Source organism: Thermobia domestica, chromosome 13 (genome assembly GCF_964235325.1).
Source record: "Thermobia domestica chromosome 13, izTheDome1.hap1.1, whole genome shotgun sequence".
NCBI classification, from domain to species: domain Eukaryota; kingdom Metazoa; phylum Arthropoda; class Insecta; order Zygentoma; family Lepismatidae; genus Thermobia; species Thermobia domestica.
Window position 1 is genome coordinate 16372323 of NC_137466.1, and position 26568 is coordinate 16398890.

Here is a 26568-nt window from a genome sequence, read left to right on the forward strand (position 1 = left end):
TAACTAACAATAGGACCCCTGCCCTGAAGGGGCAGGAACCCGAAACAAACTACATGTTCAACTCATCCCGCTGGAAGCCGTACTCCCAATTTGGGAGTCAGATAGGAGCCCTTACTGTAAATTTACACGTGCATTGTGATTACTATACTAACTACAACAAAATTAAATGCCGCCATGTATGTTAAAAAAAAAAGAATCACTCGCTACCTACATAAACAAATCTATAATGGACAGGTCTTGTAACCCTCAATTAGCAGGAAAATTGGAAGGTGAAAAATATCAGGGGAAAACACTGATCTTCAGAACCGGTTTTAGGAAAAGGAAAACGGAAATCACACTATTTCGGAATCCTGTCCATAGCGATCGGTGGATGCAATCATGGCGTCACTATATTGCACTTACTATTTCAGCTTTTTAGTCCAGTCTTACTATGAAATTTAATAGCTCATGGCTCCTCAAGACTTCCAGTGATTTTAGATGTTAATAAAATCCCAAATATTACCTTGTTTGCAGCTTTTCTAGTTCCTTTTCGACCTTTTAAGCTAGACGATCAGAATCTAGTGTCTTCAGTAACACTTCCCGGCATGGAATGGAATAATTGCGCCCTAATATCATAGCGTGGGTTTATCATCCAATCAAAACAAAGCATTTTTGGCGGTGGGGCTTTGAAACGAATAAAATTTGGTAAAATCTGGATTAAACTAGTTTTTAGAGGGACCTAGGTATCTAAAAGAGAGGTGAAGGGTGGTCCTGAAAATTCTGTGCAATTTTAGATTGGTTATTTAATCTGAAAGTTCCGTCCAATAGTGGACCTATGTTTTCAAATAGCACTGACACCGTAAGAATTGTAATAATCCATTTACACATCCATATACAAGACTTATAACTGATCTATATATATAAAAGAGAACGCACAAATCCTTTGTGAACTCATCACGCTAATACGGCTGAACCAATTTCTTTCATTTTTGGGGGGTTATTAGGATTTGGACCCTAGATGGTTTTTATCATATCACTTTAATTTTTAATTACCAGTGTCTTGAGATAATTGACCATTCAAGTGTCCATACGTACAAATCCTTTGTTATTAGTTCATCATAGGTAAAAATAAACGTATTTATATGCAACCCGCATGACCATGTGACTCGGCGGGTTAACATAAATGACAGGCGCTATAATTTTAACATTTACTGCAATTTGAAAGCGAAAAAGTAAAAATTATCTAAGTAACAAAGTTTATTGCGTTCCGGGGTGACCGCAGCGAAGCGGGGCGGGTTAACATAAATGACAGGCGATATAATGTTAACATTTACTGCAATCTTCTATGGTTTTTATCATATCACTTGAAAGCGAAAAAGTAAAAATTATCTAAGTAACAAAGTTTATTGCGTTCCGGGGTGACCGCAGCGAAGCGGGGTGAACGCTGCTAGTTTAGATATAAATAAAGATATTGATTCCCAAAACTATAATTCCTAATGAATTTTTTTACAGTTTTTCATGTTAACTTGAAATAGAATAACAAACAAAATTACGAATTATATGAACAGCCAGAAATTTTTTGTTAAACGTCAAGTACAGTCGGTACAAAAAATTTCGGGCACCCTCCTATTAAAACATCATCACATTAGACTGTAATGGCATATTACAAACACCAAGCATGGTGCAGCGATATACGCCATGGCTTGTGCAGGACTTACTGCAGAAGACAAAGATGTTTTCATTTGTCCCACATGTTCCATGTAATATCGGTGTAGTTTTTTGAAATCACGAGTGCAGGGACACTTTGTTTATCTTCTTATGGACTAAAAGTTTTCAGTTTGGAACTGCATTTCAACTTTGGAGATTATCGTTTTATCTTCATCTTATATTTTGGTTATTCTATTTTTTGCTTCAGCCATGTTGTGTAGTATTATTTGAGTTCATATAATACAGACGATGTAAACAGTTGCAAGATTTATTACAGGTTTCTATAGTATCCTTGACTTGGCGTAATTACCTGCACGTGTTGGTAAATACGCCACTTTGTAACACTTTTTTCTTTTACCTTGGGCACGAAATAGAAGTGAATCACATCATTATCACATCTTTTCTACACAAGGAAAAGGCTACTCTGCGGTGCACATGTCTTGTTCTTTTGTGTTTCATGTTTCATGTTTCCGATTCGACACTACTCTTCGGGTTGTTACTGGAGTTCCCTGTCAATAGTTTCTACAGCTTAAAAATTTCTTTTATCCTCCCTACTTGTACTTCCACAATATCCTCTATCACCTTTCTCAGAATGTAATATTTTCTTAAACAGTTTTTCATATTTTTGTAATAATCTCCCATAATAATTTACTATTAATTCAACCAATTTTCTGCATTCTTCTCCACACTCATACTTCAGAAACCTTTTTCATCGTATATAATTGATATTTCTGAGATTCTACTTGAAACAGTTCATGAATTCATAGTCAATGATCTACAAACTACACTTTCAATTTTCCTAAATGCTTCCCTAAACTATTATATTCACTAATAATACTACCTACAACGGTATGGGAAAATTGAAAGAAAAAGTTCGCGGAATGAACCTAATCAGATTATTTATAGGGAACCATTTACACTGCCCAACAAACAAAATCTTTTTTTATACCTCCGCAATGAAAATAGGTTTCTTAAGGAAACGGTCACGCTGATTTCGAAAATCATCATAATGCCCTGTCAGGTCTGGTTCAAAAGATATGAGCGGATTTATTATTTGCATTATACACAGTACAACCTCGACTATACGACACAGTTTTCGGGATATTTTCCAGCCCGTATTCAACCGATTTACAGCAAATTTGGAAGGTAAGCTTCTAGGGTTATTTAGTTATGTCGTCTAAAACTTAAGATAGATTGGTTGAATAGGGGCTGAGAAATAGTCCTGAAACTGTATCGGATAATCGTGGTCTTACTATGTTATACGTACATTAAAACGTTTCGATACAGATTGTTACATGGTCATGCCTATAACGTTTCAACACACATAAAATCATGTAACTCTTTTTAAATCAGCTTACTAACGTAAATTGATATGCATGCAATCATAAGTAACAATGGCATAGAGAAGAATTGAAAAGCTTTTGGTGATGATTTCATTATTAAGTGTTCGTCTTTGTCAGGCTTTATCTACACCATTGATGTCTTATATTGTAACGAAATATGCCTCTTAACTTTCTTACAAACGCTTCCTTCCTTCCTTCCTTAATTTTGTATTATTTTTAGTAAGTCAGGCTCTTAACAAAAAGAAGTCCGCTGGTATCGAATTTTTGAATTCGCAAGCAGTTATTCAGTGTGTATTTACGCACCAAAGGAAATGAAGAGGCAATGCAATCCATTTTAAATATGTTTTCAGCAATAATTTAATTTTCATTGCGTAACTTTTTATTGAAAAGAAATAGCGTGATACACATGTTAAGCATCTGTTCCATTCTAATTATACTCCTGAAATCTTTTTAATCCATTGCCTGTATGCAGACACTTTCGTATAGACTCCGGGGTAACGAGGTCTTGCGCAACCATTGCCCCAAGAAACAACTCCAATTTGAACACCATGTGTAACCAAAGGGCCTCCTGAGTCTCCCTACAAACAAACAAACAAACAAAATAATAATAATAATAATAATAATAATAATAATAATAATAATAATAATAATAATAATAATAATAATAATAATAATAATAATGTAGAATTAAATGTCAGTACCAGTTTACCTGGAAAGTCACACCAATAAATATCTAACTTTTATCGCTTGAAACTAAGAGAGGAAAACTTACCTAATGTTCTAATGCGTGTACATAATGATTAGAATACTGTGTAAGTTTCGTCCCTTACTTTGAAGCCGTGAAAGTTTATTTTTATTTACTGATCTGAATTCCTTCATGTGCCGCCACTATTAACAATAAATATTTTATGGGAAAATTTGAAGTGAAAAACTTTCCGGTAATTGCATTTTCCGTATTTTGTACCAAGAGGATAAGTTAGGTCATTTTCTTAATAAAACCGCGTCGTTATTGGCTATGTGAAGTTAGCCCCATTATAATCAAAATTTAAATACTACATATCTACTACTAATAACTGAGCCATAATTTATTCCAGTTTGTTCACTATGTCCCATAATTTGTTCACGCTTATTTAAGAAGGATAGACCAAAGCAAGATAGTGGGACCTACTTTATACTTACATACTTAATACAACAGAATCAATCAAAAAAAATACCGATATTTGAGTCATACTTTGTTCGAATTTCTTAAGTATGATCTATAATTTGATCATCCTTATTTAAGGAGAGAGAGATCAAAACAAAACGGGGGACCAACTTCGTACTCGTATATTCAGTGTCAAAGAATCAACTTAAATATATACCAGTAGTTAGGTCACAAATTGTTCCAATTTGTTCACTATGTTCCACAATTTCTACACGCTAATTTAAGAAGACAGAAACCAAAACAAAGTAGGGGAGGAACCTCACACTTGCATACTCAATTTCACAGAATCAATCCAAACCAGTATGAATAATTTGGTCACAATTTGTTCTAAGCTGTTCATTGTGACCCATAATTTGTCCGCGCTTATTTAAAGAGAAAATGACCATAAGGAGCTGAAGGGACAATTTCACACTTGCGTACTCGATGTCACACAACCAATTCGAATCACTATCAATCTTAAGGTCACAACTTGTGCAAATTTGTTAATGCTTATTTAAGGAGAGAGAGTCCAAAATAAGGTGTTAAACTCAACTGCAATCTTGTAAATTCAACGTCACACAAGTAATCCAAACTAGTACCAATAATTGAGTCAGAATTTTGTTAATTGTGTCCCATAATTTGCTTCCTCTTATTTAGAGAAAGAGATCAAAACAAGATTGCGGCGCAATTTTCGCACTTGCATACTCAATGAACTTCAATGTCACAAAATTAACCCAAAATATCACCAATAATTACGTCACAATTTGTTCACGTTTATTTAACCCATATATACCCTTATCTTTTTTGTTTTGTATTTTGATTTACTTTGGAAAATAGATAGTTTTCGACCTATTTTTGTTGAAATTATTGTCATTTCTTTCTGATGATCTCCCATTGGCTAATTATAATACTGGATCCGAAAACGACCCGGGGGAGGGCAGCGATAACAAAGTACGTAAGTGAGTCACTTTCAACCCGGGGAGCTTAAACGGCTTAAGGAGACACAAAATAAAAAATAAAAAAGTAAGGAACTACATTTACATATCCGTACTCAATATCACAGAATCAAAGGCAACACAGATAATAGGATCGTTTTCGAATTCGTTAACTATGTATACCTTAATTTGTTTAGTTTTATTTAAAGAGAGATGAACCAAAACAAGGTGGTGGAGCCATTTCTCACTTGCATACTCAATCCAAACCACTAACGATAATTAGGCCTACATCATAATTTGTTTTAATTATATCGAGTTAGAACCATAACCAGTACACTAAAACTTTCCCTTTTTAGTTCTAAATATTAAAATTAACTAACATTTTCAAAAGTATTATCATCTTAAATGTCCGTCAAAAGTCATTTCTTAAAGTAAAATTGCTTTCAAATAGCGGCTTATTTTACAATTACTACATAAAATGAACATTTGTATAAATATTTTTTAAACTTTTATCTTATTTTTTACAATAACTGCAAAATCAGCAGAAAAAGAAGCAGCATTATTCCTCAAATACGCACTCTTCCATGATTCCAGAGCTTTTATAACAACATCTTATGTTGACATTTGAAGTCGCTTGCACTGGTTGATTTGGTTGGTTTATTGCACTTTAGCGTCCCTTCGGCAGCGAGGCTATATTAGACGTGGATCTACAAGTAAGTACGAGATTCGAACCAGATGGTTTCCAACCGAGAATCGAGTTTAAGTCTGTCGCGCAAAACGCGACTTCGTTAATCATATAGCCACAAGGGATTTCTGACTTGTACTGAATGTCGCCAAGATTTCTATTCCGACATTGACGCGAGGAAACAATTTTCCATTCATTTTCAATTATTTAATTAGATTGTCTACTTGTGCATGACCATGCATAACTTGGAAGGACAGCGAAATTTATCTTACTGATTTTATGAGAACTAAGACGGTAGTTGACAATAGTAACGAAATATACCTTAGCACGGATCATCCCAATTGTTAAATATTTTCTCGCATTACAAAGTGATGACTCAAGCTAAACTCTAGTCGCGATTGAATAGATTAAAGTTTGTGACAGAGAAGGATTTAATTTCGACATCGTACTGAAAAAATTAAAGATGTGCCGAACGCGTTGATGGTTGGACTGGGTATGGGTGGAACTCCATATACAACTTCCTCCTCATGGTGGGTCTGGGTTGTATCTATTTAGATGCAAGAACTATATAATCGAATACGGAAATTTATCATTCGTAAATAAAAAGTCAACAGTTGTGACGAAAATCGAGGGTTAAAATAGAAATATTTTGAGCATGTTCTTTAATCGAGTGTCTTGAATCAGGAAAAGAAACGTTTAGATATTGTTTATGGTATCTTCCTTTAAAGAAAACATGAAAAGCTGTCTTGTTTTTTACATGGGCTCTATACAGTGGCGTATTTAAGGGAGCGCTTCAGGATTTAACCCCTTCCCCCCGAAATTTTATTTACTATATTGAAGTAAATGAAACATCTTGCAGAATTTTCACATTTCCAGGGATAAAGTTAGCAAAGCCGTCCTCCCCGAAACCACGCCACTGGCTCTATAAAATGATGATTTGAGCCAAATATTGCAGGTTTACTATATACATCTTCATGAAACTTTTCCACACCAGACTGTCTTCGATTTCGAAAATAGTTTGCAAGTAACATTTTCAACCTATCCTATTAAATACTACGGTATTGGTATCCGTAATTCGTTATACTTTTCTGATAAAATTCTTTAAACTTCTCTAACATCACAACACCACAAGATCTTTGTGAAACGGAGTCCTGGTTGGACTCATGAAAGCAGAAACACCCACATAAAACTCTAACTGCAGAGGGAGAACATTTTTAAGGGTCAACATTTACAATTAAAAAAACATAATTTATATATAAAAGATTACGACATACCTGGCATGAGTCTTTCCCACCAGCGTAGTAGCCTGCACACAGATTGTTCCTGATTGATATACCTCCAAAAGCGGTGTACGCAATGTTACAAACATAAGGGTCGACTATTGGGACAGTTACCTTACGAAGAAGACCATCTGACTCCATGCCCTCCTTCAGAAAGAAAAGAATGGAGTTATTTGTGAAAGTAAAACTAATTCGAAGATTACACAGTAATCATGTGGACAAGATATTCAATCAAGGAACAAAGCACAGCATAATTCCCGATTTCGTAAGTTATTCCAGGATATGAGCGTCTCAGGGAAAGATAACGGTAAGCTCCACATCCAGCGAAATTGAGTTATTAGGTGGAATGGGTGGTGATATGACCACAGAACAACATGTAGGTAGTTTAAGTTTTAAATTGTACCTGTAAAAACCAGAGGAAGCTCGTTTGGTATGTCATTGCGTTGCATTCCATGAGAACGTTGACTTTTTTTTCACTTTACTCGAAAGTTAAAATATGTCACTTATCGTTATCTTTCCCAAACAGCTCAAATGTATGTCTTACGTAAGAACTAAATGGCTTTAAAAATACAATTGACCTCATTTGTTAAAAATAGGCATTATTATATTTAATATAAATTATTATCGGATAAAAATAAAGCAAAAGGTAACTTACTAACATTCAATATCCAGACATGTATCGGGTTATTGCAATAAAAATTTAGGGTTTTGGGCAGCGAGTTTTGTTTGCTGTAAATTGTCTAAAACTGAACAGTCAATAGGAATAAACCAACCACTGTTATTACAGTTTTGTCGACTAGAAAAAATGTCCATAATAAATAATGCTTTAATTATATGTTTACTGGCGGTAAAGGTGATAACATAGAGAAATCACTGATTTCTGGTTATATGTCACATGGATTGTACAATCTTATAACAATCAGTTACCATCGTATATATATATATATATATATATATATATATATATATATATATATATATATATATATATATATATATATATATATATATATATATATATATATATATATATATATATATATATATATATATATATATATATATATATATATATATATACGTGTATAAATTTTGTATATAAAAATATGATACATAGGTATGCACGGAAAAATATCCTGGTGATACAAGTAGTTGTGGAGAAATGATCGCCATAAATTCACTAAAATGGGAAGCATTTCACGTCAGTGTAATAATAATAATAATAACACTGGTAGTGATCAGCCTTTGAAAAAGACGAAATTTATTAGGTCAAGTTCTGACCCCTTAAACCCCTATTCTATAACTACTTCAAGTTCGAAAATCTTATTATTCCCCTCGTTTACCTTTATTTTAAATATTCCCATGCAAACAGCAGCTTGCGTCTTTTTCTACACTCCTCTCATTTTCATACCGTCATTATCACCGTCATGATTAATCCGATTGGATAGAAAATCTTGATTAAGTAAGCGAACTCATCACCATCAAAACGCCGAATACTTATTTCAGACTTTGACCGTTTCTGATTTTGAAAATCCTCTTGCGTACACTGTAAGTCATTACTTGGCACCTTGTGTATCACATCGTAAAAAACAAATCATAAATAATAACTGCTTTTAAAGTAATAAGTAAAATCTTGATGTGACTTTCATTGAAATGTTTGGGTTGCGAATGGAGCGAGCAAGAAAATTTTTAACAAATCTGTTTCTTTGCTAACCGACAACAATATTGATTAATAGGGCGCCAATACGTTTTCTGGGCGACGCGTCGTTTACTCATTTCCAACAATTTTTCTTTCTTCTTCCTCGTTCGGCGCCCTCTTACTATCAGCGTCCGAGGCGACCGCCCCTCTCGCCTCCCCCCTAGCTACGGCTCTGTTGAGTAATTACAAGAAACACTCGGAAGACGAAATTTAAAAATGGAAATTTTCAGCTGTTGCAAATAGGAAGTTAATAAGCTTGTTTGCACAGTAAACTCAATTCATTCATCATAAATTTTAAAGAAAGTAATCTTAAACATGCAGATAGTTTGCAATAAGTTCTCTAATAACTTAAATATTGCAATATTCAATTGCAATAAATACTAATAATTTACTATACCAAAGCAAATAAGCTAGTTTCCACTTACAAAGATGTAGCCCCAGCCGCTTACAGTAGTCATTGTTCCAGGTGAATATTGTTGTCCTGCTGCTGGCAATGCAATAGGTTGTACATAGTGGTTATATGAAAACGGCGTCCGGACCTTGAAAATAAAGTCAATTAAAATCCTTATTCTTTTAAATTTCTATATAATTTATTTCTTAGATCATAATTTCCTTAGAAGTTACTCTATTGCGCCACTTAGGTCTAGTAATACAGAAGCTTCAGTAATTAGCAGATATGTTGAACTACATAATTAAATTAATAGAAGGCAAGGGGGCCCATGTTGTAGTTTCCAAGGGGGGCAAGTATAAGCGACGTTTCAAATATAGTTTCAAATTTTGCTGTAGCAAATGTAAAAATTCTATTGGATTTTCGATATTATGGAGTACAATTTCTTCTAGGGGGCGAGTGCCCCACCTTGCCCCCCTGATAAGCGCCCTTGATAGAAGGGTATTATTAACTTATATTTCTATTTATTACCAAACTTTAGGGGAAAATCCAGGCGCAATAAATTAATTATTTAAAATGTAGCTAATTTAGATTCTTGCAACGTATTATGTTTCAATATGATGCACAAGTAACTTACTTTATTAAAACAAAAATGTCAATTGTAACTGAGAAATTATTTTTGATTTCTGAACCAGAAATTGGAAAAGAGTGAAAATCATCTCTCCTTTACTCAAATTCCTATGTACTATAAAAAGTAAAGGTATGCCCCCCATTCCGGTAGGTCGATATGGTTCACGATAAGTGTGAAGGTTATGATCGCGCCACCTTCGCTGAGGCAAGAAGATATCAAAAAGGAATAAGATGTGGTCAGCGCTACGCTCAGGAATCTTATCTCTTTCTCCAGATAATGATAACGGAATACTTACAAAGTGAAGTGGTTTATTCTCTCCAAAGTTTTTTTAATTTATTTTATTTTTATTTTATTTTATTTTATTTATTTATTTATTTATTTTTGTCTGTACCATGAAAGTTTCAACAAGAACTTGTAACATCGCTCCGAAGCTTAACACAGGTCCTTGCAATTAAGCTAAAGTTGCACATTTAATATAAAACACATTCACTAAAGTTAACCCTTTTAAATATGGACTTCTTGGGGTAAATTATAGACTTTCATTAAAGCAGCTACAGTGTCATCCCTATTTAGTCTAGGATCATGGTTTGTATGTCGTTCTCCTCAGAATAGAACAGCCTTTCAAATAGAACAATTCACATTTCCCTATCGCGTTCCTGAGGCGGGAAAGTTTGAGAAAAATTGGAATTTCTTCTGATTTTTTTCTTTTCAAATTTTGAAACCCTCTGGACCTCCCCTGTATTAACGCACAGATTTCAAAATCAACTAAAAAGTAGTAAGGGGTATGTACAAAATTTCAAGCTTCTATCTTGAATAGTAAGTGCGGGAAAATATTTACCAATGAGACTCACAATGTCCCAGATTATTCCAAAAGAATGGGATGTAATGAAAAATTTCCTGAGACATCATCATTTATCCTAGGGTCATGGTTCATACATCATTTTCTTCACAATAGAACAGACTTTCCAATGGTACCATTCACATGTTTCCGTCATGTATATGAGGCGGTAAAATTGCGAAGAAAGGGATTTTTGTAAAAAGAAATCCCATTTTTTTTTACCTTTTTCCTTTCTGGATGCCCTGTGTTAATGCAAAGATCTAAAAAAATATATATATATTAAGGGGTGCATTGAATGTGTGTACAAAGTTTCAATCTTCTAGGTGCAAAAGTAAGCCTGGCCAAAAATAATATCAACACAATATCCCAGATTCCCGTATAAAACGTAAAACTTTCCTGAGATCACCCTCTTTATCCTAAGATCATGGTTCGTACATCATTCTCTTCAGAATAGAACAGACTTTCAAACAGTGCCATTCACATGTCTCCATCATATATCTGAGGCGGGAAAATCGAGATAAAAGAGAAAGTTGTTTTAAAAATCCCATTTTTTAAACCTTTTCCCTCTGAACCCCTCTGTGTTAACGCAGAACTCTGAAAAAATCTTTTTTAAAAATACAAGGAGTACACTGAATGTATGTGCAAATTTTCAATCTTCTAAGTGCAAAAGTAAACCCACCAAAAATTATAAAAAAGGCCTAACAAAAAGTATTTTTTGTAAGTTATGACGTCATCACCTCCTATATCTCGACTCAGAAAGGTGTGAAATCATACGTAACGTGTTCTACAATGCCTCTAGAATCGAAAAAGCAAACGAAAAACGAAGTAAAAAGCTTTATTGTTTTTTTTTTAATCGAATAATAAAGACACTACCTAATATAGACCCTACTAAAAATAGTATATAATTTAAAAGAGTTAAATAATGAACACATCCGTCACAAAGAATCTGACGACTTCACAATCAAATTTTACTGACTGCAGTTCTCCCACAGCTCTAACACAAAACCACATTGTTATATCGTAATGTCATGCGCTATCTTCAAAGAAATAATTTCAACCATCACTATAAGAACACAACACAAAACAGCAAATATACTGCTATATGTACTTACTTTGACGAGAGCAATGTCATTTTGCACTTCAGAGTGTTGAGAGCTCGAATAAGTATGTACTGACTCTACATTATGTATAGTTCCTCCTGCTTTCAAGGAATTAGTTCCTACTCGGAGAGTAATTAAATTAGGAGTAATTCTGAAACACAGAAAGGAAGGAGAGAAATAAGAGGTGTTGTATAATTTTAACTCAGATATTTATTAATTGTGATTAATTTCACTACCATTACCTACCAAATTAGTGTAAACTAACAAAACTACTTAAAATCTAGCAACGAATTGATCAAAATTTAAATTATATATTATGTTAAACCTCATATTTCATATTAGAAGACCTACAGTTTAAAATAATATCTGAGCACTCTACGCATTTCATTTAAATCTTATGCCGTAACCGAAGCCATCAAGCCCGCAGGAAACACGGCATTAAGCACTCCAAAACAAGGAGAAAGAAAGAAAAGAAAAAAGAAATAAAAAAATAAAATTTAACATTAACTTGCAAAACATGAATGTGTAACGAATGTTTCAGTCAAATCTTGTGATTTACTCTTAAGCCTTTCCGATACTTTACAATATTTTTTTTAAAATAATCTTTCTCAAGGGAGAGGGTAAATACTAGAATCCCTGAGATATTAGTTTTTATAGTTGTTCTAGCGGCCGAAGTACCACGTCACTCTAGAATTAGCTTGCAAATCTAAACATATTGTGTAAGGACAACGTGCCACTAGCATAGGTACCTCCTAGAATGAAGATCACAAATGGCAAGCTCTATTAAGGAACAGACTTCTCATATAAACACTGCCGGCTCTACCATGTGTGCAACACGTGCATTGCACGAGGCGGCAAGTTACGAGGGGCGGCAAAATCTATCATAACTATATTATTTAAAATAAACATTTCTTGTTGCAAACAGATTTCATGATGATGGTAGTTAAATTTACTAAGCTAACCTTCTATTTGAATGCTACGTTCATAAATCATGTTTAGGTCGCATTAGTTTAAAGTCACATGAACAGTGCTAAAGCAAATGGTCGAATAAATGGCCAGCATGAATTGTTTGATTGTTGTCAAATATAAGAACTCAATTCTCAAACAGTAGCAAACACCTATTCCATTTAGTTAGTTATCACAGCTTTGATATGAAAATCTACTCTTACCTTTGTCACAAATAAGTTCCTTATGATTAAGGGTTGACAAAAAGGCATTCTTTTATTTTTTAACAAGATGTAGAAGGAAAATCAAGAAATAAAAGAGCTAGTTGCACTGGAATTGGAAACTGATATATTGAGATTGAAGCTCGATACTGAATTCTATAAAAAGTATTCCTCTGCAGGTGTGTTTGCTTTATCTTTCATTAACATAATAGATTATTATTTAAAGAAAAAGCAGACACAACGATAATGTATTTGTAGGTTTAGGCCTTTCTGAGTGCAAGTGCTCTTTCCCTCTGCTTCATTCTTCATGATGTGGTACCATTTTTAAAATCGTGGCTTTTAAGATTTGTTCTTTCTGAAGAAACGGGGCGGCAAATTATGCCACTGCACGGGGCGGCAATTTGCTGGGCCTGAACTTAAAGTTTCATTCCCCCTCTACATACGCTCCTATTCACATCCACCCTTTCAGTAGGGGGCGCCATGGCTCAGTGGTAGAGCGTTCACCTCCGGGGCTTGGGGTCCCTGGTTCGGTCCCAGCTCGCGCCGTATGGACTTTGTGGTGGACAAACACCGTATTCGTGGGTTTTCTCGGAGTTCTCCTGTTTCCTCCCACTCTTCATTCCACCATTTCACTCATCTCTCATTATCACCTTCTCCTTTAGCCTAACCGGCATAATCGTGGGACGTAAAACTTAACGATTTCATTTCACTTTTTCACCCTTCCAGTACTCCATATTAATATATCTATTTAAATGGGCTCTCAGTAGTTGATCGCAACTCAGAACAGTATGCAAGAAGTTACGGGACTCATATTAAGAGTAAAAGGAAAGAAAACACTTCTAATGCCAAATATTTAATCGTCAAAAACTATGATCGCTAATTTATCCTGCGCAACGATTTTCGTTTACTGCTAAATGATAATATAGGAACTGTATATCCACATACTATAGAACTACGTCTCATATATATATATATATATCGATGCTGAAAGAAACGTTAAATTCGAAGAAAACCAAACGATCATGGAAGAGGTATTTGAATAATTCAATCTGAACGATTATATCTAAATTGGTTTCTGTTAAATATTTGACTTGTAAAATTGTTTCAATTATATATTTTTCATGCAATAAGGTAACTATTCGTCCCGGAAAGATGGAACTTTCATGTTTTTTTTTTTTTTTTTTTTAACTATGTATATCATCGCCTCAGTCTGTTATCTCGTCGATGCTAATTGCCCCGGAGTCAAATTTCTAGGAAAAGGATTATTACTTAAATACATGAATTTATTAATTGAATCATTTCATTAAGTTGCACTTTTCTTACTGACGCATCAATTCTATGTTCAGTTGCTGACTAGCACTACTGTATGCACAATTGAGTTGATGATTTTGTGGCATTGGAATGTTTTTTTTTTTTTCAATTTAACGTTTCCTTCCAGCTAGTGTTGAATTCAGACTTTTGTACAGGGGGGGAGGCAATAAAATTTTTAGGCTGTGCTCTCTTCTAGATTGCAATAGAGCAGCAGAAGTCTGTCGCAACAAAACCCGCATCCTGTTATTGTGTGGTCGGTCGCAATAAGCAACATATTGCCATTTTTCCCTTAATAACGTTGTAAAGCGTTTGTATGTGTCTGTATATAACTTTCAGGTTTCTTATTTAACTTCGACTTGATACGAGAACGCAGTTTGTAAATTAGAACAATTAGGTTGGGCAAAAGAAGAAACTTATTTACTTTTAAATAACAAAAATCTTTGGTTTTAAAACTTTTATTTCCGAAAAATTAAACAGAAAAAAGCAAATACTTCAATGCATGTCTATGGATATTCTAGACGGGGAGCATATATATTCTAGGAGGGGCTCAGCCCTCCCTTGAACATGCCTGAATTCAACACTACTTCCAGCACTGAAGCTATTTAAGATGAAATCTACTGTTAACGGGATCCGAATCATTACTTGGGTTTGTATCCTAGGCAAGTACGCTACCGGAAATAGAACCAGGGACGACACAGTAGAAAGTATCAGAGTTAGTCATTTGATTATGTGTAGAAACAAACAATAGCCATTTAACCACGTGCAGAAAGAAATAATTACAGTACTAGCAGTATTGTCGATTTAGCCATTTATGTTTAACTGAAAATCTGACCATTTTCACATTTCTTAAGCTATCAAAAACGTAATTTAAAAATTTGCTATTATTTTTGCCAGTTGTGGATTCAAAATTGTCAATTTCCAGTCATTTCTGTTCAGCGTATTTTTATATCTTTCCCAATATAGCTTTCCTAAAAGTAAAAAGAAAATATTATTTACTCTTTTAAAAATCCTTCTATTGTAGTAATCTTACATTCCACACTACATTGCCGTATATTTATTTTAGTATTTTATTTATCATTATCGGTTACTATTAATAGCACAGTTCCGTGACAAGTACACATTTTAGAAGTTCCATCTCGCAATAGCTAATTTAAATGCTTAATTAATTTCCAATTGAACATTTTGTGTGTTTGTTCAGGATGGGCATCCTAATTTTAGTGTTGTGTTAGAGTAATACAGGGTGTTCCAAAATGATCTTTCCAAATTTGATCACGTATAAATCAGACATGAGAATAGATAGAAAGGTGTGGTTTGCGGCATAATGTTCACACTCGCCTAAATCTTTACTAGCCGTTTAACAGTTCAATTTGTGCGCCATCTGTAACACCTAGGATTTCTAAGCTATATTCCAGTTCCGCCCACATCCGGACCAGCATGTCCTCTGTAACGTGTTCAAGTCCTGCTCCAATACGAGCTCACAGTTCCTTCACTGGAATCTTGCAGACTACATCCTTCACAAAGCCCCAAAGAAAGACCCAGCTAGATTTATGTTCCAGTACATGTTAATTTGTATTGTTAGTATTACGATTGTCTTGATACGAAAATTTTAGGGAACCCTGTGGCTCAATGGTAGAACGCTCACTTTCAATGTGAGGAGTCCTTGGCTTAATTCCTAGCCATGAATTCAAATTGGACAACATCGTGTCCGTGAATTCTCTCACGAATCTCCCGTTTCTTTCCACACTCTTATTCAATATTTGTTTCATAATCTTTCCCTTTCAATACTCGCAGTCTCCTGTAGCCTACATGCCATGGGGTGGAAAACTAGATTTTGTTCCATCACGAAATATTTAAAAGTGACGTAGGTTTTCTTCTGGGAAATATAGTGGCGCTATCATTTAATTTCATGTAAGTACTAGAATACATCAACGGTATCATTTCGTTGATTGTGGTAATAGATTAGGATTTTCAAATTTTTAGAAACTGGGAAGTTTTGAAAGTTATTTTTATGACGTATATTCACATTTTTTTTATACCTTTATTTACTTACAAAGTTTGTCTCTCTCTCAGACACGATCCATCATGGTTATCTGTACATATTAAGTGTTTCAGTTCATTCAAACATTAATTTTAAGATGTTAAAATTCAAGTTATTTGTCTCGTCTGTAGCGCACTGGTAGCATATGTAATGTATATGTCTACAGCTGTGTATCCAGAGGCATATACTATAGAACCAATGTTACCAACAGTAGACCAACCGTAGTTGCTAGATGGATAGTATAAGGTCATTTGTTCCTTGTCAAATGAAGTTCTTGGTCGCTAGATTTGTCGCTCAACAAGAAAATAATAAGCAAACACGTGTTAATATGATCTTCTACTACAAGGTACTCGCTTATTCGAAATCCGAGAAAACCTCAAATTCTTCAACATATTCGTTCTGTGTAGCACTTGAAGTGTATCTATCGTTCCAATTAATTTAATGGTTTCTTTCAGAAATTTCGGTGATTGGAACGGAGGGGTCTGTGTCAAATATAAAAGTAGGAGGGGAGAAAATAGAACAAGTGAATAGTTTTCGATACCTGGGTAGTATTCTTAGTAATAACATGAAATGCGAACATGAAATAAAAGCAAGGATAGGAATGGTGAAAGAAGCCTTTAGGAGGAAGAAAAGTCTGTTTTGTGGGACCTTGAATAAAGAGTTGAGAAAAAGACTCATAAAATGCTTCGTGTGGAATGTTGTCCTGTATGGGGCGGAAACGTGGACATTACGTAAAGGTGACGAAAATCGACTGGAAGCCTTCGAAATGTGGGTGTGGAGAAGAATGGAAAGAATTAGTTGGGTAGAGCTGAAAACGAATGAGAGAGTGTTAGAAATGGGGGGTGAGAAAAGAACACTTTTAGATATTATTAGGAAGAGGAAGAGAAACTGGTTGGGACATTGCCTAAGAAGAAATTGTATCATGAGGGACGTCCTAGAGGGCATGGTGGCGGGAAACAGAGGGAGATGGCGAAGGAGACTACAATTAATGGATGATATTAAAACAGAAAGATCATGCGTGAAGACGAAAAGGTTAGCGGATTACCGTGGAGCATGGAAGCTTCTCAGCTGCGACAAGTGACCTGCCAATAAAGGCAGAATACCTATGATGATGATGATTCGGAAATTTGTTGGTCTTTCAGTTATCTGCAAATGCTTTTACAAAATTATGTACTATTAACGGAGCATTTAACATAGGAAGTTCTAGCCAGTTATGCAAATTGTATTTCGCATTGTGATATTTGCTTACTTACTATACAAAATTACACAGATCTGAAAAGGTAGATGTACGGATGACGTCAGGCAGTCCCTGGTGCCTATTTTTGTCCACTATATTTTGGGAGTGGGGAATGACATCCTCCGGCGTTCCCTCTCACTTTTACCCCTAGCTTAACATCAAAACCATGACGTCTACAAAATTTGAAGCTTTTGTTTAGTTTCAATGTTTCATTAACATTCAACAACGATATTTTTCCAGTATCATGGTCTTTGGGAGGAAAACGCTACTGCATTTCTTTGAACTTAGCTGTGATCGCTATCACTGCATTTTTCTCATCAAAATTGCATTTCTCTAGAAAACTATTGCTTTAGTTTATTTTGTTGCATATCATGCACATTCCGCTAAGATCTTGTTTCGTTTCATTATACGTTCCAAAGTTGATCACATGAGGATTTGTTCGTCAAAGCAAGAATAACGGAGGCTCTTCAAATAGCACTATTCTGAAATGGCTTCCAACATCACCAAATTTAATCTCACTGGATTAGTTTCTTGTGATGTTACATTAAAGAACCGTAAACATGTGTTTCTTCTTCCATGAAGCTTTCATGAACTGTATGAGAATGGAAGAACCTGCAGTTTCGGTGGCATCAGACGTGTGAACTAAAGTCTGGCAAAGCTAACCGCATCGATATTTGTTGCGTCACTCACTGTACTCATTTTGAGTCCATGTAATGTTTACATTCTACCGGAAAAGCTTAAGGACTATACATCATATAACACGAAACTCGATGTACACTATTTTTTGATAATAAAATTTTTAGAGTGAAATTTATTTTAGACACACCCGGTAATACTCGAAACTATATGTTCTGATTGAAACGAACCGTTCATGGCGTGATGCATCTGAAACAAAAATTTGTTCTTTAAATAATTAAAAATATTTTTTATTAATGCGAATCATTCATAGTAATTGGCTTTAATAACATCAAGAGTAAAACACTATCAAATTTCACATAAGCAAATCCCCACGTTAAGCGGGTTTGCATATCCAGACCCCTAAGTATGAAAACATTTACGCTCACTCCAACCTCAATCATTTCATGAATTCAACCTGTTTTACGCACGTTGTTAGGACGTAAAACTGAATGTGATTTATTCCAAAAACACTTTTATACATTACAAGAGCTGTGACGTCCAAATATTCACTAAGAATACATAGTCGTATTGGAATAAACAAAAGCGAGTATAGAACAGTAAACTGTTTTCACAAAAGTCAAAAAAAGAAAAGTTCTGCAAAGGCATGCAAAATGGTCGAATGGTTTGGGTCGATATTCTATCAATCATATGTTTGTGTGTTCAAACCCGATAACAAGTTGTTTCTTTTTAAAGTGTCCTCCCATTTTCATCCGGAGGCGGAAGACATTTCTTTGAGTAACTCATTGGAAACATATTTTGTTTCAAATTCGATTAAAATGGAACATTGTGTCAATTGCAAATCTAAAATCCATAGCTGAAAACAAAATATTAAGTATGTTCACTACACCATTATTATTCTCTGATTTGTAACAAAAAAAAACTATTTATAAACTGAGTGATTTCAGAAAATTATCCTCGGGGGAATTTTTAATACGGGGGGAAGGCAAATTCCTAAGACACTGGTAATCCACATTAAATACGATCGAAGATATGGTCCTGAAGGCAGAAATTTCTTAGCTTGAGTGGGGTCTCAAAACTCTCCCTCATATCACTCCCTGAAATTATCACTGCTTAAAAGCTTTTCGTAACATATATAATATTACACTTGTTTTTCGTTCTACATTTTGAAATGATAGTATCATAAGTTATACAGGATTATAATAAAAACAAAAAGTATATAATACTAATCACGTAAAAGTTATCACGTAAGTTATCAATTTTGGGTGGGATTAAAATTCAGATTTTTTTCGCATTGCACTTGAAAGTGACTCCTCTCAATATAATCCTGACTGGAAAGCCATGCTTAACTGCAATTAATTAATCAATATTTAAACGAATATTTTTTAGTTTACTGTTTTCACTATTCAATATTATATACGCTTCGTTTCCAAAATCAAACTCTCGAAAACGTATATTAGACGAGTGCAGACTCGCAAATAAATTATCATTTATCGTATATATTGGTCTCTATTCTAAATTGTATTTAATCGAATCCGACAGGAATACGAACAGAAACGTCGAGAACAAGTAAAAAGGGAGAGAGAAAAAAAGCGTTGTACTCTGCCGGGACTCGAACTAAGCTCGGATGTTATTTCACAAGCCAAACGCCTTAGACCACTAAGCTATGGTAACAACTTCTTTTTTGACACTTTATTTACAAGGTTGTTATTACATAAAGATCACAGTAAGGTTTAATATAAAAAAGAAAAACTCACCAAAACATATTGATAGTATGTACAAAAGATCAGACGATTAAGTTAAGACAGCTAAAAAATTAGCAAAATATTTCCGCTTACGAACAATAGAAATGCTGGTAGCAGCGGATCTGAGGAAAGTAAGGTAAAGATCGGGGTGATAATATCCAGGGTGGTTAACAAATAGATAATAGTGTGTGCCACAAACCAAATAACAGTATTATTCTTTGTAACAGGGTAGTAATTAAAATCTGGGTAGAGTATTAAAGCAGTGGCAAAAAAGAGGAAGGATGAAGGCGGCATATTTTGCTTAAAAGTACACACAACTGATGCCAAATACTAGTGACTGAGGAACAAGTTTCGAATATATGACTAAGAGAGTCAGTTTGTTGGCAAATATTACACAAGTTATCAGCACCAATATTTAAGTGATACAAACGTTATTTCATATGCGTTATTAACAATAACATACCAAAGAGATTTGTGGGTATATTTGAGAAATCCCCGAGCATGAACTTTACACCAGATACGAGACCACTTGTGAGAGGGTTGCTTGACCATTATATGTGGTGTAACTGCGGGCTGAATGTTTAAATAGTACCAATACAAGTCCTTAACAGACATGCATTCTATTTCACATTTTGCCAAAAGTGCATACGCCATGTCTATTATGCAGTCTTTCAGGTGGAAATATTTCCAACTCCACGGGAAAGCATTAATAGGTCCTTCAAGTTCAATACAGGCAAAATACGCTGCAAACACCGCTACCAGAGACAGTGCTGTGGGTAGAACACGCGACCTGACAGCTACTTTGTAGCAAGAGAGCTTTGGCTTGAATGTTTACATCGAGAAAGCCAATGCCCCGTCCTTGGGAACCAAACGTAACTGAGTAGAAGCAACACGTAATAATTTGTCGTGCCAAAGGAAAAACAACGCAGAACTACGTAAGGAGCGGGCAATGTTGTGCGGGAGGTGATAAATCTTGGCGAGGTGCCAGAGTATGCTATACCCAGTCTGTTTAAGAAACAACATTCTGCCTAATAAACTAAAATGTCGATGTTTATGAAAATTAAAAAAATATTTCTAATTTTAGCAGCAACGTGGGCAAAGTTAGTAGTAATAGTACGTGTGGTACTAGGAAATCATTCAGTTCCTAGTATTTTAAGAGAGTCGATAACCGCAAAATAAACCCCACACGCTTGTGTACAATTGCCATATTGCTTTCATTTAATTTTGAACCAGATGTCGTTTGATACTTAGTAAATGTAGACTATGTTGAATCTCTACAGGACTGTTCACGAATGAGTGTCGTCACATAGCTTTGTGCAACAATTTTAGTATTAAATACATGGACCCCTGTAAAAGAGATTGAACAGAAAATAACAAAGTAGCCAGAGATAAACTAAATAAAATGCTGGACATGATATCGCCCTGAAGGATTCCGTTATTAAAAGGAATCGCTACACTTAAGAGTCTTCATCCTAGGAAGATCGGAGTACTGTACTAGAGGATATGGGAAAGGTACTAGAGTGACGCTTATCACAATCTTGGAAAAATGTAGAGGACTATCACAGGAACTGTATGTCTTGATTTGAACATTATAAGTAACTCACAATCGTAAATCTGCGATTGTCTCATAGGAAGGTATGGAATGCTTAAGGCTCATGCGTATTAACTTCCTGGCAGTACGACTTTTATAAATGTGACCTGCATCATAGTATACGTCTTCAATATGTTGCACCTCGCCGTACTTAGAAAGCACACTGATGATTTGAACATTGTCAACTTCACTAGGACATAGCCTACATGTAATTTAACCAATTAAGACATATTACTAACAGAATCAAGGTCCAGAACAAATTCACTGTCATCATCTTTGGAAACCACTTTCCCTGTGAATCACGTAGTATTTGCTCATAAGTAATCTGGTTTAAGAGTTTAATATACAATATTTTTCTGTTGAAGTCCATTGCTATTGATATAACCTGGTCAGGAGATAATTTAAAGGCCGAAGCAATCCATTCATGTACGATAATAGATGTGGGACGATTACTCACAAGACGAAAATTAATTCGTATAATATTCACTCGTAAACTAACCATATCGCAAAACCGTTATCAAAACACCAAAAGAATAGCACTGCGTCGTAATAAAGAAGCTCACAGTCCAATTCCGCACACAAATGTTCAGAACACGACAAACAAAAACGAAGCTTTCACAACTACACACAGCTTACAAGTACACACTAGACAAGCGATATGCACATCGCGATGCACAGACCGAACTCAAAGCGTTGTACTCTGCGGGGACTCGAACTAAGCTCGAATGTTGTTTTACAAACCGAACGCCTTAGACCACTTGGCTATGGTAACTACTAGTGATTGTAGCAAAGGCTTCGAGTAGCACTTCTTCTTACAGAATAACGTGAATTTTCTATTGCCTAAAATTTAAGCCTAATTTACTTTGATGTAATACATCTATTAATTTGTTTTATGAACACGTTTTCGTTACTTTGATGACTTATGTACGGTGTATGTTGTTGATATAGATATTTCTATATAAATATTATAGAAAGTATCAGGGTTTTTAAAGATTTTTCATGGAAATTGGTGCATGCGCAGTACACAGACAGTTCATTTGGAAGGCGAGGAAGGAAATGCTAACAGACTGTTAGAATGTTTCATCGCTGTGAAGTATAAAGAACAGCTAAAATGTATTTTACGCTTGTCATTGCGTAAAGAATCACCAGGGTAATGTTTGTCCAAGTTCCCACTAATCAACTGGAGTCATGAAAAATAATAATTAGTATTGTCATTACTACACAATACGAAGAATAAAGAACGTAAATTACACCACATTGTTATCGAATACGAATTCAGCTACAAAAAAGACAATAAAGAAAATGTGCTTTATTCATTCGAATTGGGATAATACAATGAAACTAGAAATTAAACAACCAAAAGCAAAACCATAATTAAAAAGACAAGAATACCTTTATCAAAGACGTGAAATTAAGTCATTAATGAACTGAAATGAAAGTAATATTGGGCATGATATACGATTAAGAAAAAAATGTGTTCTTACAAACGTTCAAAGTAAATTCACAAATACTTATTGAAAATATACATTTTCCTTCCTTTACTTTTTAACGAACTAATAAGTAAACAAACAAAATAAAAGAATGAAGAAAGAATGTCTTGCCCTTGAAAACATAATAAATAAATGTTTACACAAAAAGTGAAACACTAATACTTCGTCATTCGAGCACTGGTACTATTACATTCGAGCTTAGTACGAGTCCCAGCAAAGTACAACGCTTATTCTCTTTTTTTTTTTTTTTTACTTTTTTCTACGTTTCTGTCTGTATTCCTGTCGGATTCGATTAAATACAATTTAGAATAGAGACCAATATATACGATAAATGATAATTTATTTGCGAGTCTGCACTCGTCTAATATACATTTTCGAGAGTTTGATTCGGAAATGAAATGCATATAATATTGAATAGTGAAAACAGTAAACTAAAAAATATTCGTATAAATATTGATTAATTAATTGCAGTTAAGCATGGCTTTCCAGTCAGGATTATATTGAGAGGAATCACTTTCAAGTGCAATGCGAAAAAAAAAAATCTGAATTTTAATCTCACCCAAAATTGATAACTTACGTGATAACTTTTACGTGATTAGTATTATATATTTTTGTTTTTATTATAATTCTGTATAACTTATGATACTATCATTTCAAAATGTAGAACGAAAAACAAGTGTAATATTATATATGTTACGAAAAGCTTTTAAGCAGTGATAATTTCAGGGAGTGATATGAGGGAGAGTTTTGAGACCCCACTCAAGCTAAGAAATTTCTGCCTTCAGGACCATATCTTCGATCGTATTTAATGTGGATTACCAGTGTCTTAGGAATATGCCCTCCCCCCGTATTAAAAATTCCCCCGAGGATAATTTTCTGAAATCACTCAGTTTATAAATAGTTTTTTGTTACAAATCAGAGAATAATAATGGAGTAGTGAACATACTTAATATTTTGTTTTCAGCTATGGATTTTAGATTTGCAATTGACACAATGTTCCATTTTAATCGAATTTGAAACAAAATATGTTTCCAATGAGTTACTCAAAGAAATGTCTTCCGACTCCGGATGAAAATAGGAAGACACTTTAAAAAGAAACAACTTGTTATCGGGTTTGAACACACAAACATATGATTGATAGAATATCGACCCAAACCATTCGACCATTTTGCATGCCTTTGCAGAACTTTTCTTTTTTTTACTTTTGTGAAAACAGTTTACTGTTCTATACTCGCTTTTGTTTATTCCAATACGACTATGTGTTCTTAGTAAATATTTGGACGTCACAGCTCTTGCAATGTATAAAAGTGTTTTGGGAATAAATCACATTCAGTTTTACGTCCTAACAACATGCGTAAAACAGGTTGAATTCATGAAATGATTGAGGTTGGAGTGAGCGTAAATGTTTTCATACCTAGGAGTCTGGATATGTAAACCCGCTTAACGTGGGGATTTGCTTATGTGAAATTTGGTACGTACTTTAAGAAGCTAAAAATGTCAGTTTGTTCTTGATAAACACTGTAAAATCAATTAAAATCCGATTGCTTAAGAGGTAAATTGAGTAAATGTATCTGGTTAAACCAATTAAAATTTTATCCACAGTGGTTACTTTAGACTCTTTTACTACAATCAAGGTGAAGAGCTTCACCAGAGCGATTCAGTTTAATGTTCGTAGATGGCGCAAACATCGTACAGCATCAAATTTTAGATTTATAGAAAGCTGGTTTCTCGTTTTGCTCAAAAACCGCGCATGAGGATTTACACTTTATTCACTTCCGTGTATCAGTTTATTCACTTCTTTGAGATGTATCGATTGCTATATAGTCCTCTTCGCTGATCTACTGCTAGTGCGTGCACCGTTAGTGCACGTCGTCCCGGGTTTGATTTTCGGTGGGAGAGCACAAAAATTTGATTTTACAATTATTGAGTTTCATTAGTCACCCGTGTCCCTTTGCCTAAAGGTAATAATCGTGGCATGGTAAACTAAAAATTTCGTATTTCATTAGTATATGTATCAACTTTGAATATTTTTCCACTAAACGCTAACAATTTGTAGAGTTTGTTACACTTACCCATTGACACAATGAGCGGCTGTAAGCGCGTAGTAAGGACTAATGATTGAAGCTCCACAAATGTGTCGTCCATATAATCGAAGTGAGACCTACGGACAAAAATATTGCAAAATAGTTCATTTTGTGATTTTACTATTTTACTTATTAAAACTATGTTTTACATTGATGAAAATTTGTGTTTAAAAGTTATGAATTTGAATGAGCCCATTTTCATTTCACTTTTATGCATTCACTTGAAAAGAGAAATTAACCTTCTGGAGCTCATTTCATTTCTAACTCATTTCACCACACACTGTCGTGTTATCTTCCCCCAGTGCCCTAAGGCATAAACTTAAGAAGCCCTTTTCTCACAAGGAAAATTAGTGGGTGCACTGAAATTGCGCAATTTTTCACTCTCTTATCTGTTGACAGAAATAATGCCTGAATGAGGAGGCAGCGAAATAAGAGATTGCGCAAAAATATTGTGCAACGTTGCCATAATTACCATAAGCATTTCGACTAACAAAAACAATCACCAAAACGCACGTTGTTTTAGGGAAAAGATACAGAGTAATGGATGACCACAGCATTTTCAGTTATTGCTATTATGTGTATACACGGGCGTCGTTACAGAGGGGGACAAGGTAACATGTCCTACTCAATAACTTTCTACCTCTGGTGCTTGGGGTCCCGGGTTTAATCCCAGCTCCCGCCAAGTGAACTTTGTGGTGGACAAACACCGTGTGTGTGGGTTTTCTCGGGGTTCTCCCGTTTCCTCCCACTTTTTTCATTCCACCATTTCATTCATTACTCATCATCACCGTCTCCTTTAGCCTAACCGGCATAACTGTGGGACGTAAAACTCAAATATTTCATTTTCAATAACTTTCTGTATCATGTCTAACTTCAAGATTGCCTTATCCACCTGTCATGTAGGTGTCTATACCATCCGCGCTGCTTCGGACAACATATGAACCAGAGGCTTTTCATATATACTAGAATAGTCAATTTTAATTCTGTGTTCGTGATGTTCATACGGTGTTTACGGTTTTGCTAGTGATCCAAACGGAAAATGACATCCATAGTAAAAGGAATTCCAAAGGCCCAAAGACCAGCAGAAGTCAAAAGAAGCAAGTTCGTCATGTGTTTAGGAATTCACTGATAAACCATGAGAAGGCACGTATGATATTTTAAAAATCTGTAGGATTTAAATTCGAAGGATTCAAGCTGTAAACGTGAAATATTCTCTAAATATATGTTTTACTGTGTAAATATCAGAATGTAATACAAGTATATCTCACAAAGGAATGGTGTTTATAGATTTTATTTTCGGAAGAAAATTTCACACAATTTCCTGAATCCTGTTACTGCCAACGTCGCGGTGGAAATTTGGGCAATTTCAGCACTTTCTGCTCCTCGTTAATAAGTCATAGGTTGCAGAGTTTGTTAATTATCTAATTCTTAGAAAAATTTGCGCAATAATGTTGCACCGAAATTAGTATTTGTAGTATTTTCATAGAATAATCGGAAAATTT

General features: G+C 34.7%; 1 protein-coding gene across 1 annotated transcript in view; it reads right to left on the bottom strand.

Moving 5' to 3' along the window:
- Nucleotides 1-3385: 3385 nt before the first annotated feature.
- LOC145668029 (trypsin-1-like) overlaps nucleotides 3386-26568 on the bottom strand; it is a 76008-nt gene continuing 52825 nt past the window's right edge. Inside the window, exons 3-7 of the mRNA XM_081735498.1 lie at nucleotides 25055-25143; nucleotides 11781-11919; nucleotides 9237-9350; nucleotides 7107-7259; nucleotides 3386-3607 (exon numbers count right to left, since the gene is read on the bottom strand). Of these exons, the coding sequence (XP_081591624.1) occupies nucleotides 3461-3607; nucleotides 7107-7259; nucleotides 9237-9350; nucleotides 11781-11919; nucleotides 25055-25143 (642 nt within the window). The 3' untranslated portion in view covers nucleotides 3386-3460. The remainder of the gene's footprint in view (nucleotides 3608-7106; nucleotides 7260-9236; nucleotides 9351-11780; nucleotides 11920-25054; nucleotides 25144-26568) is intronic.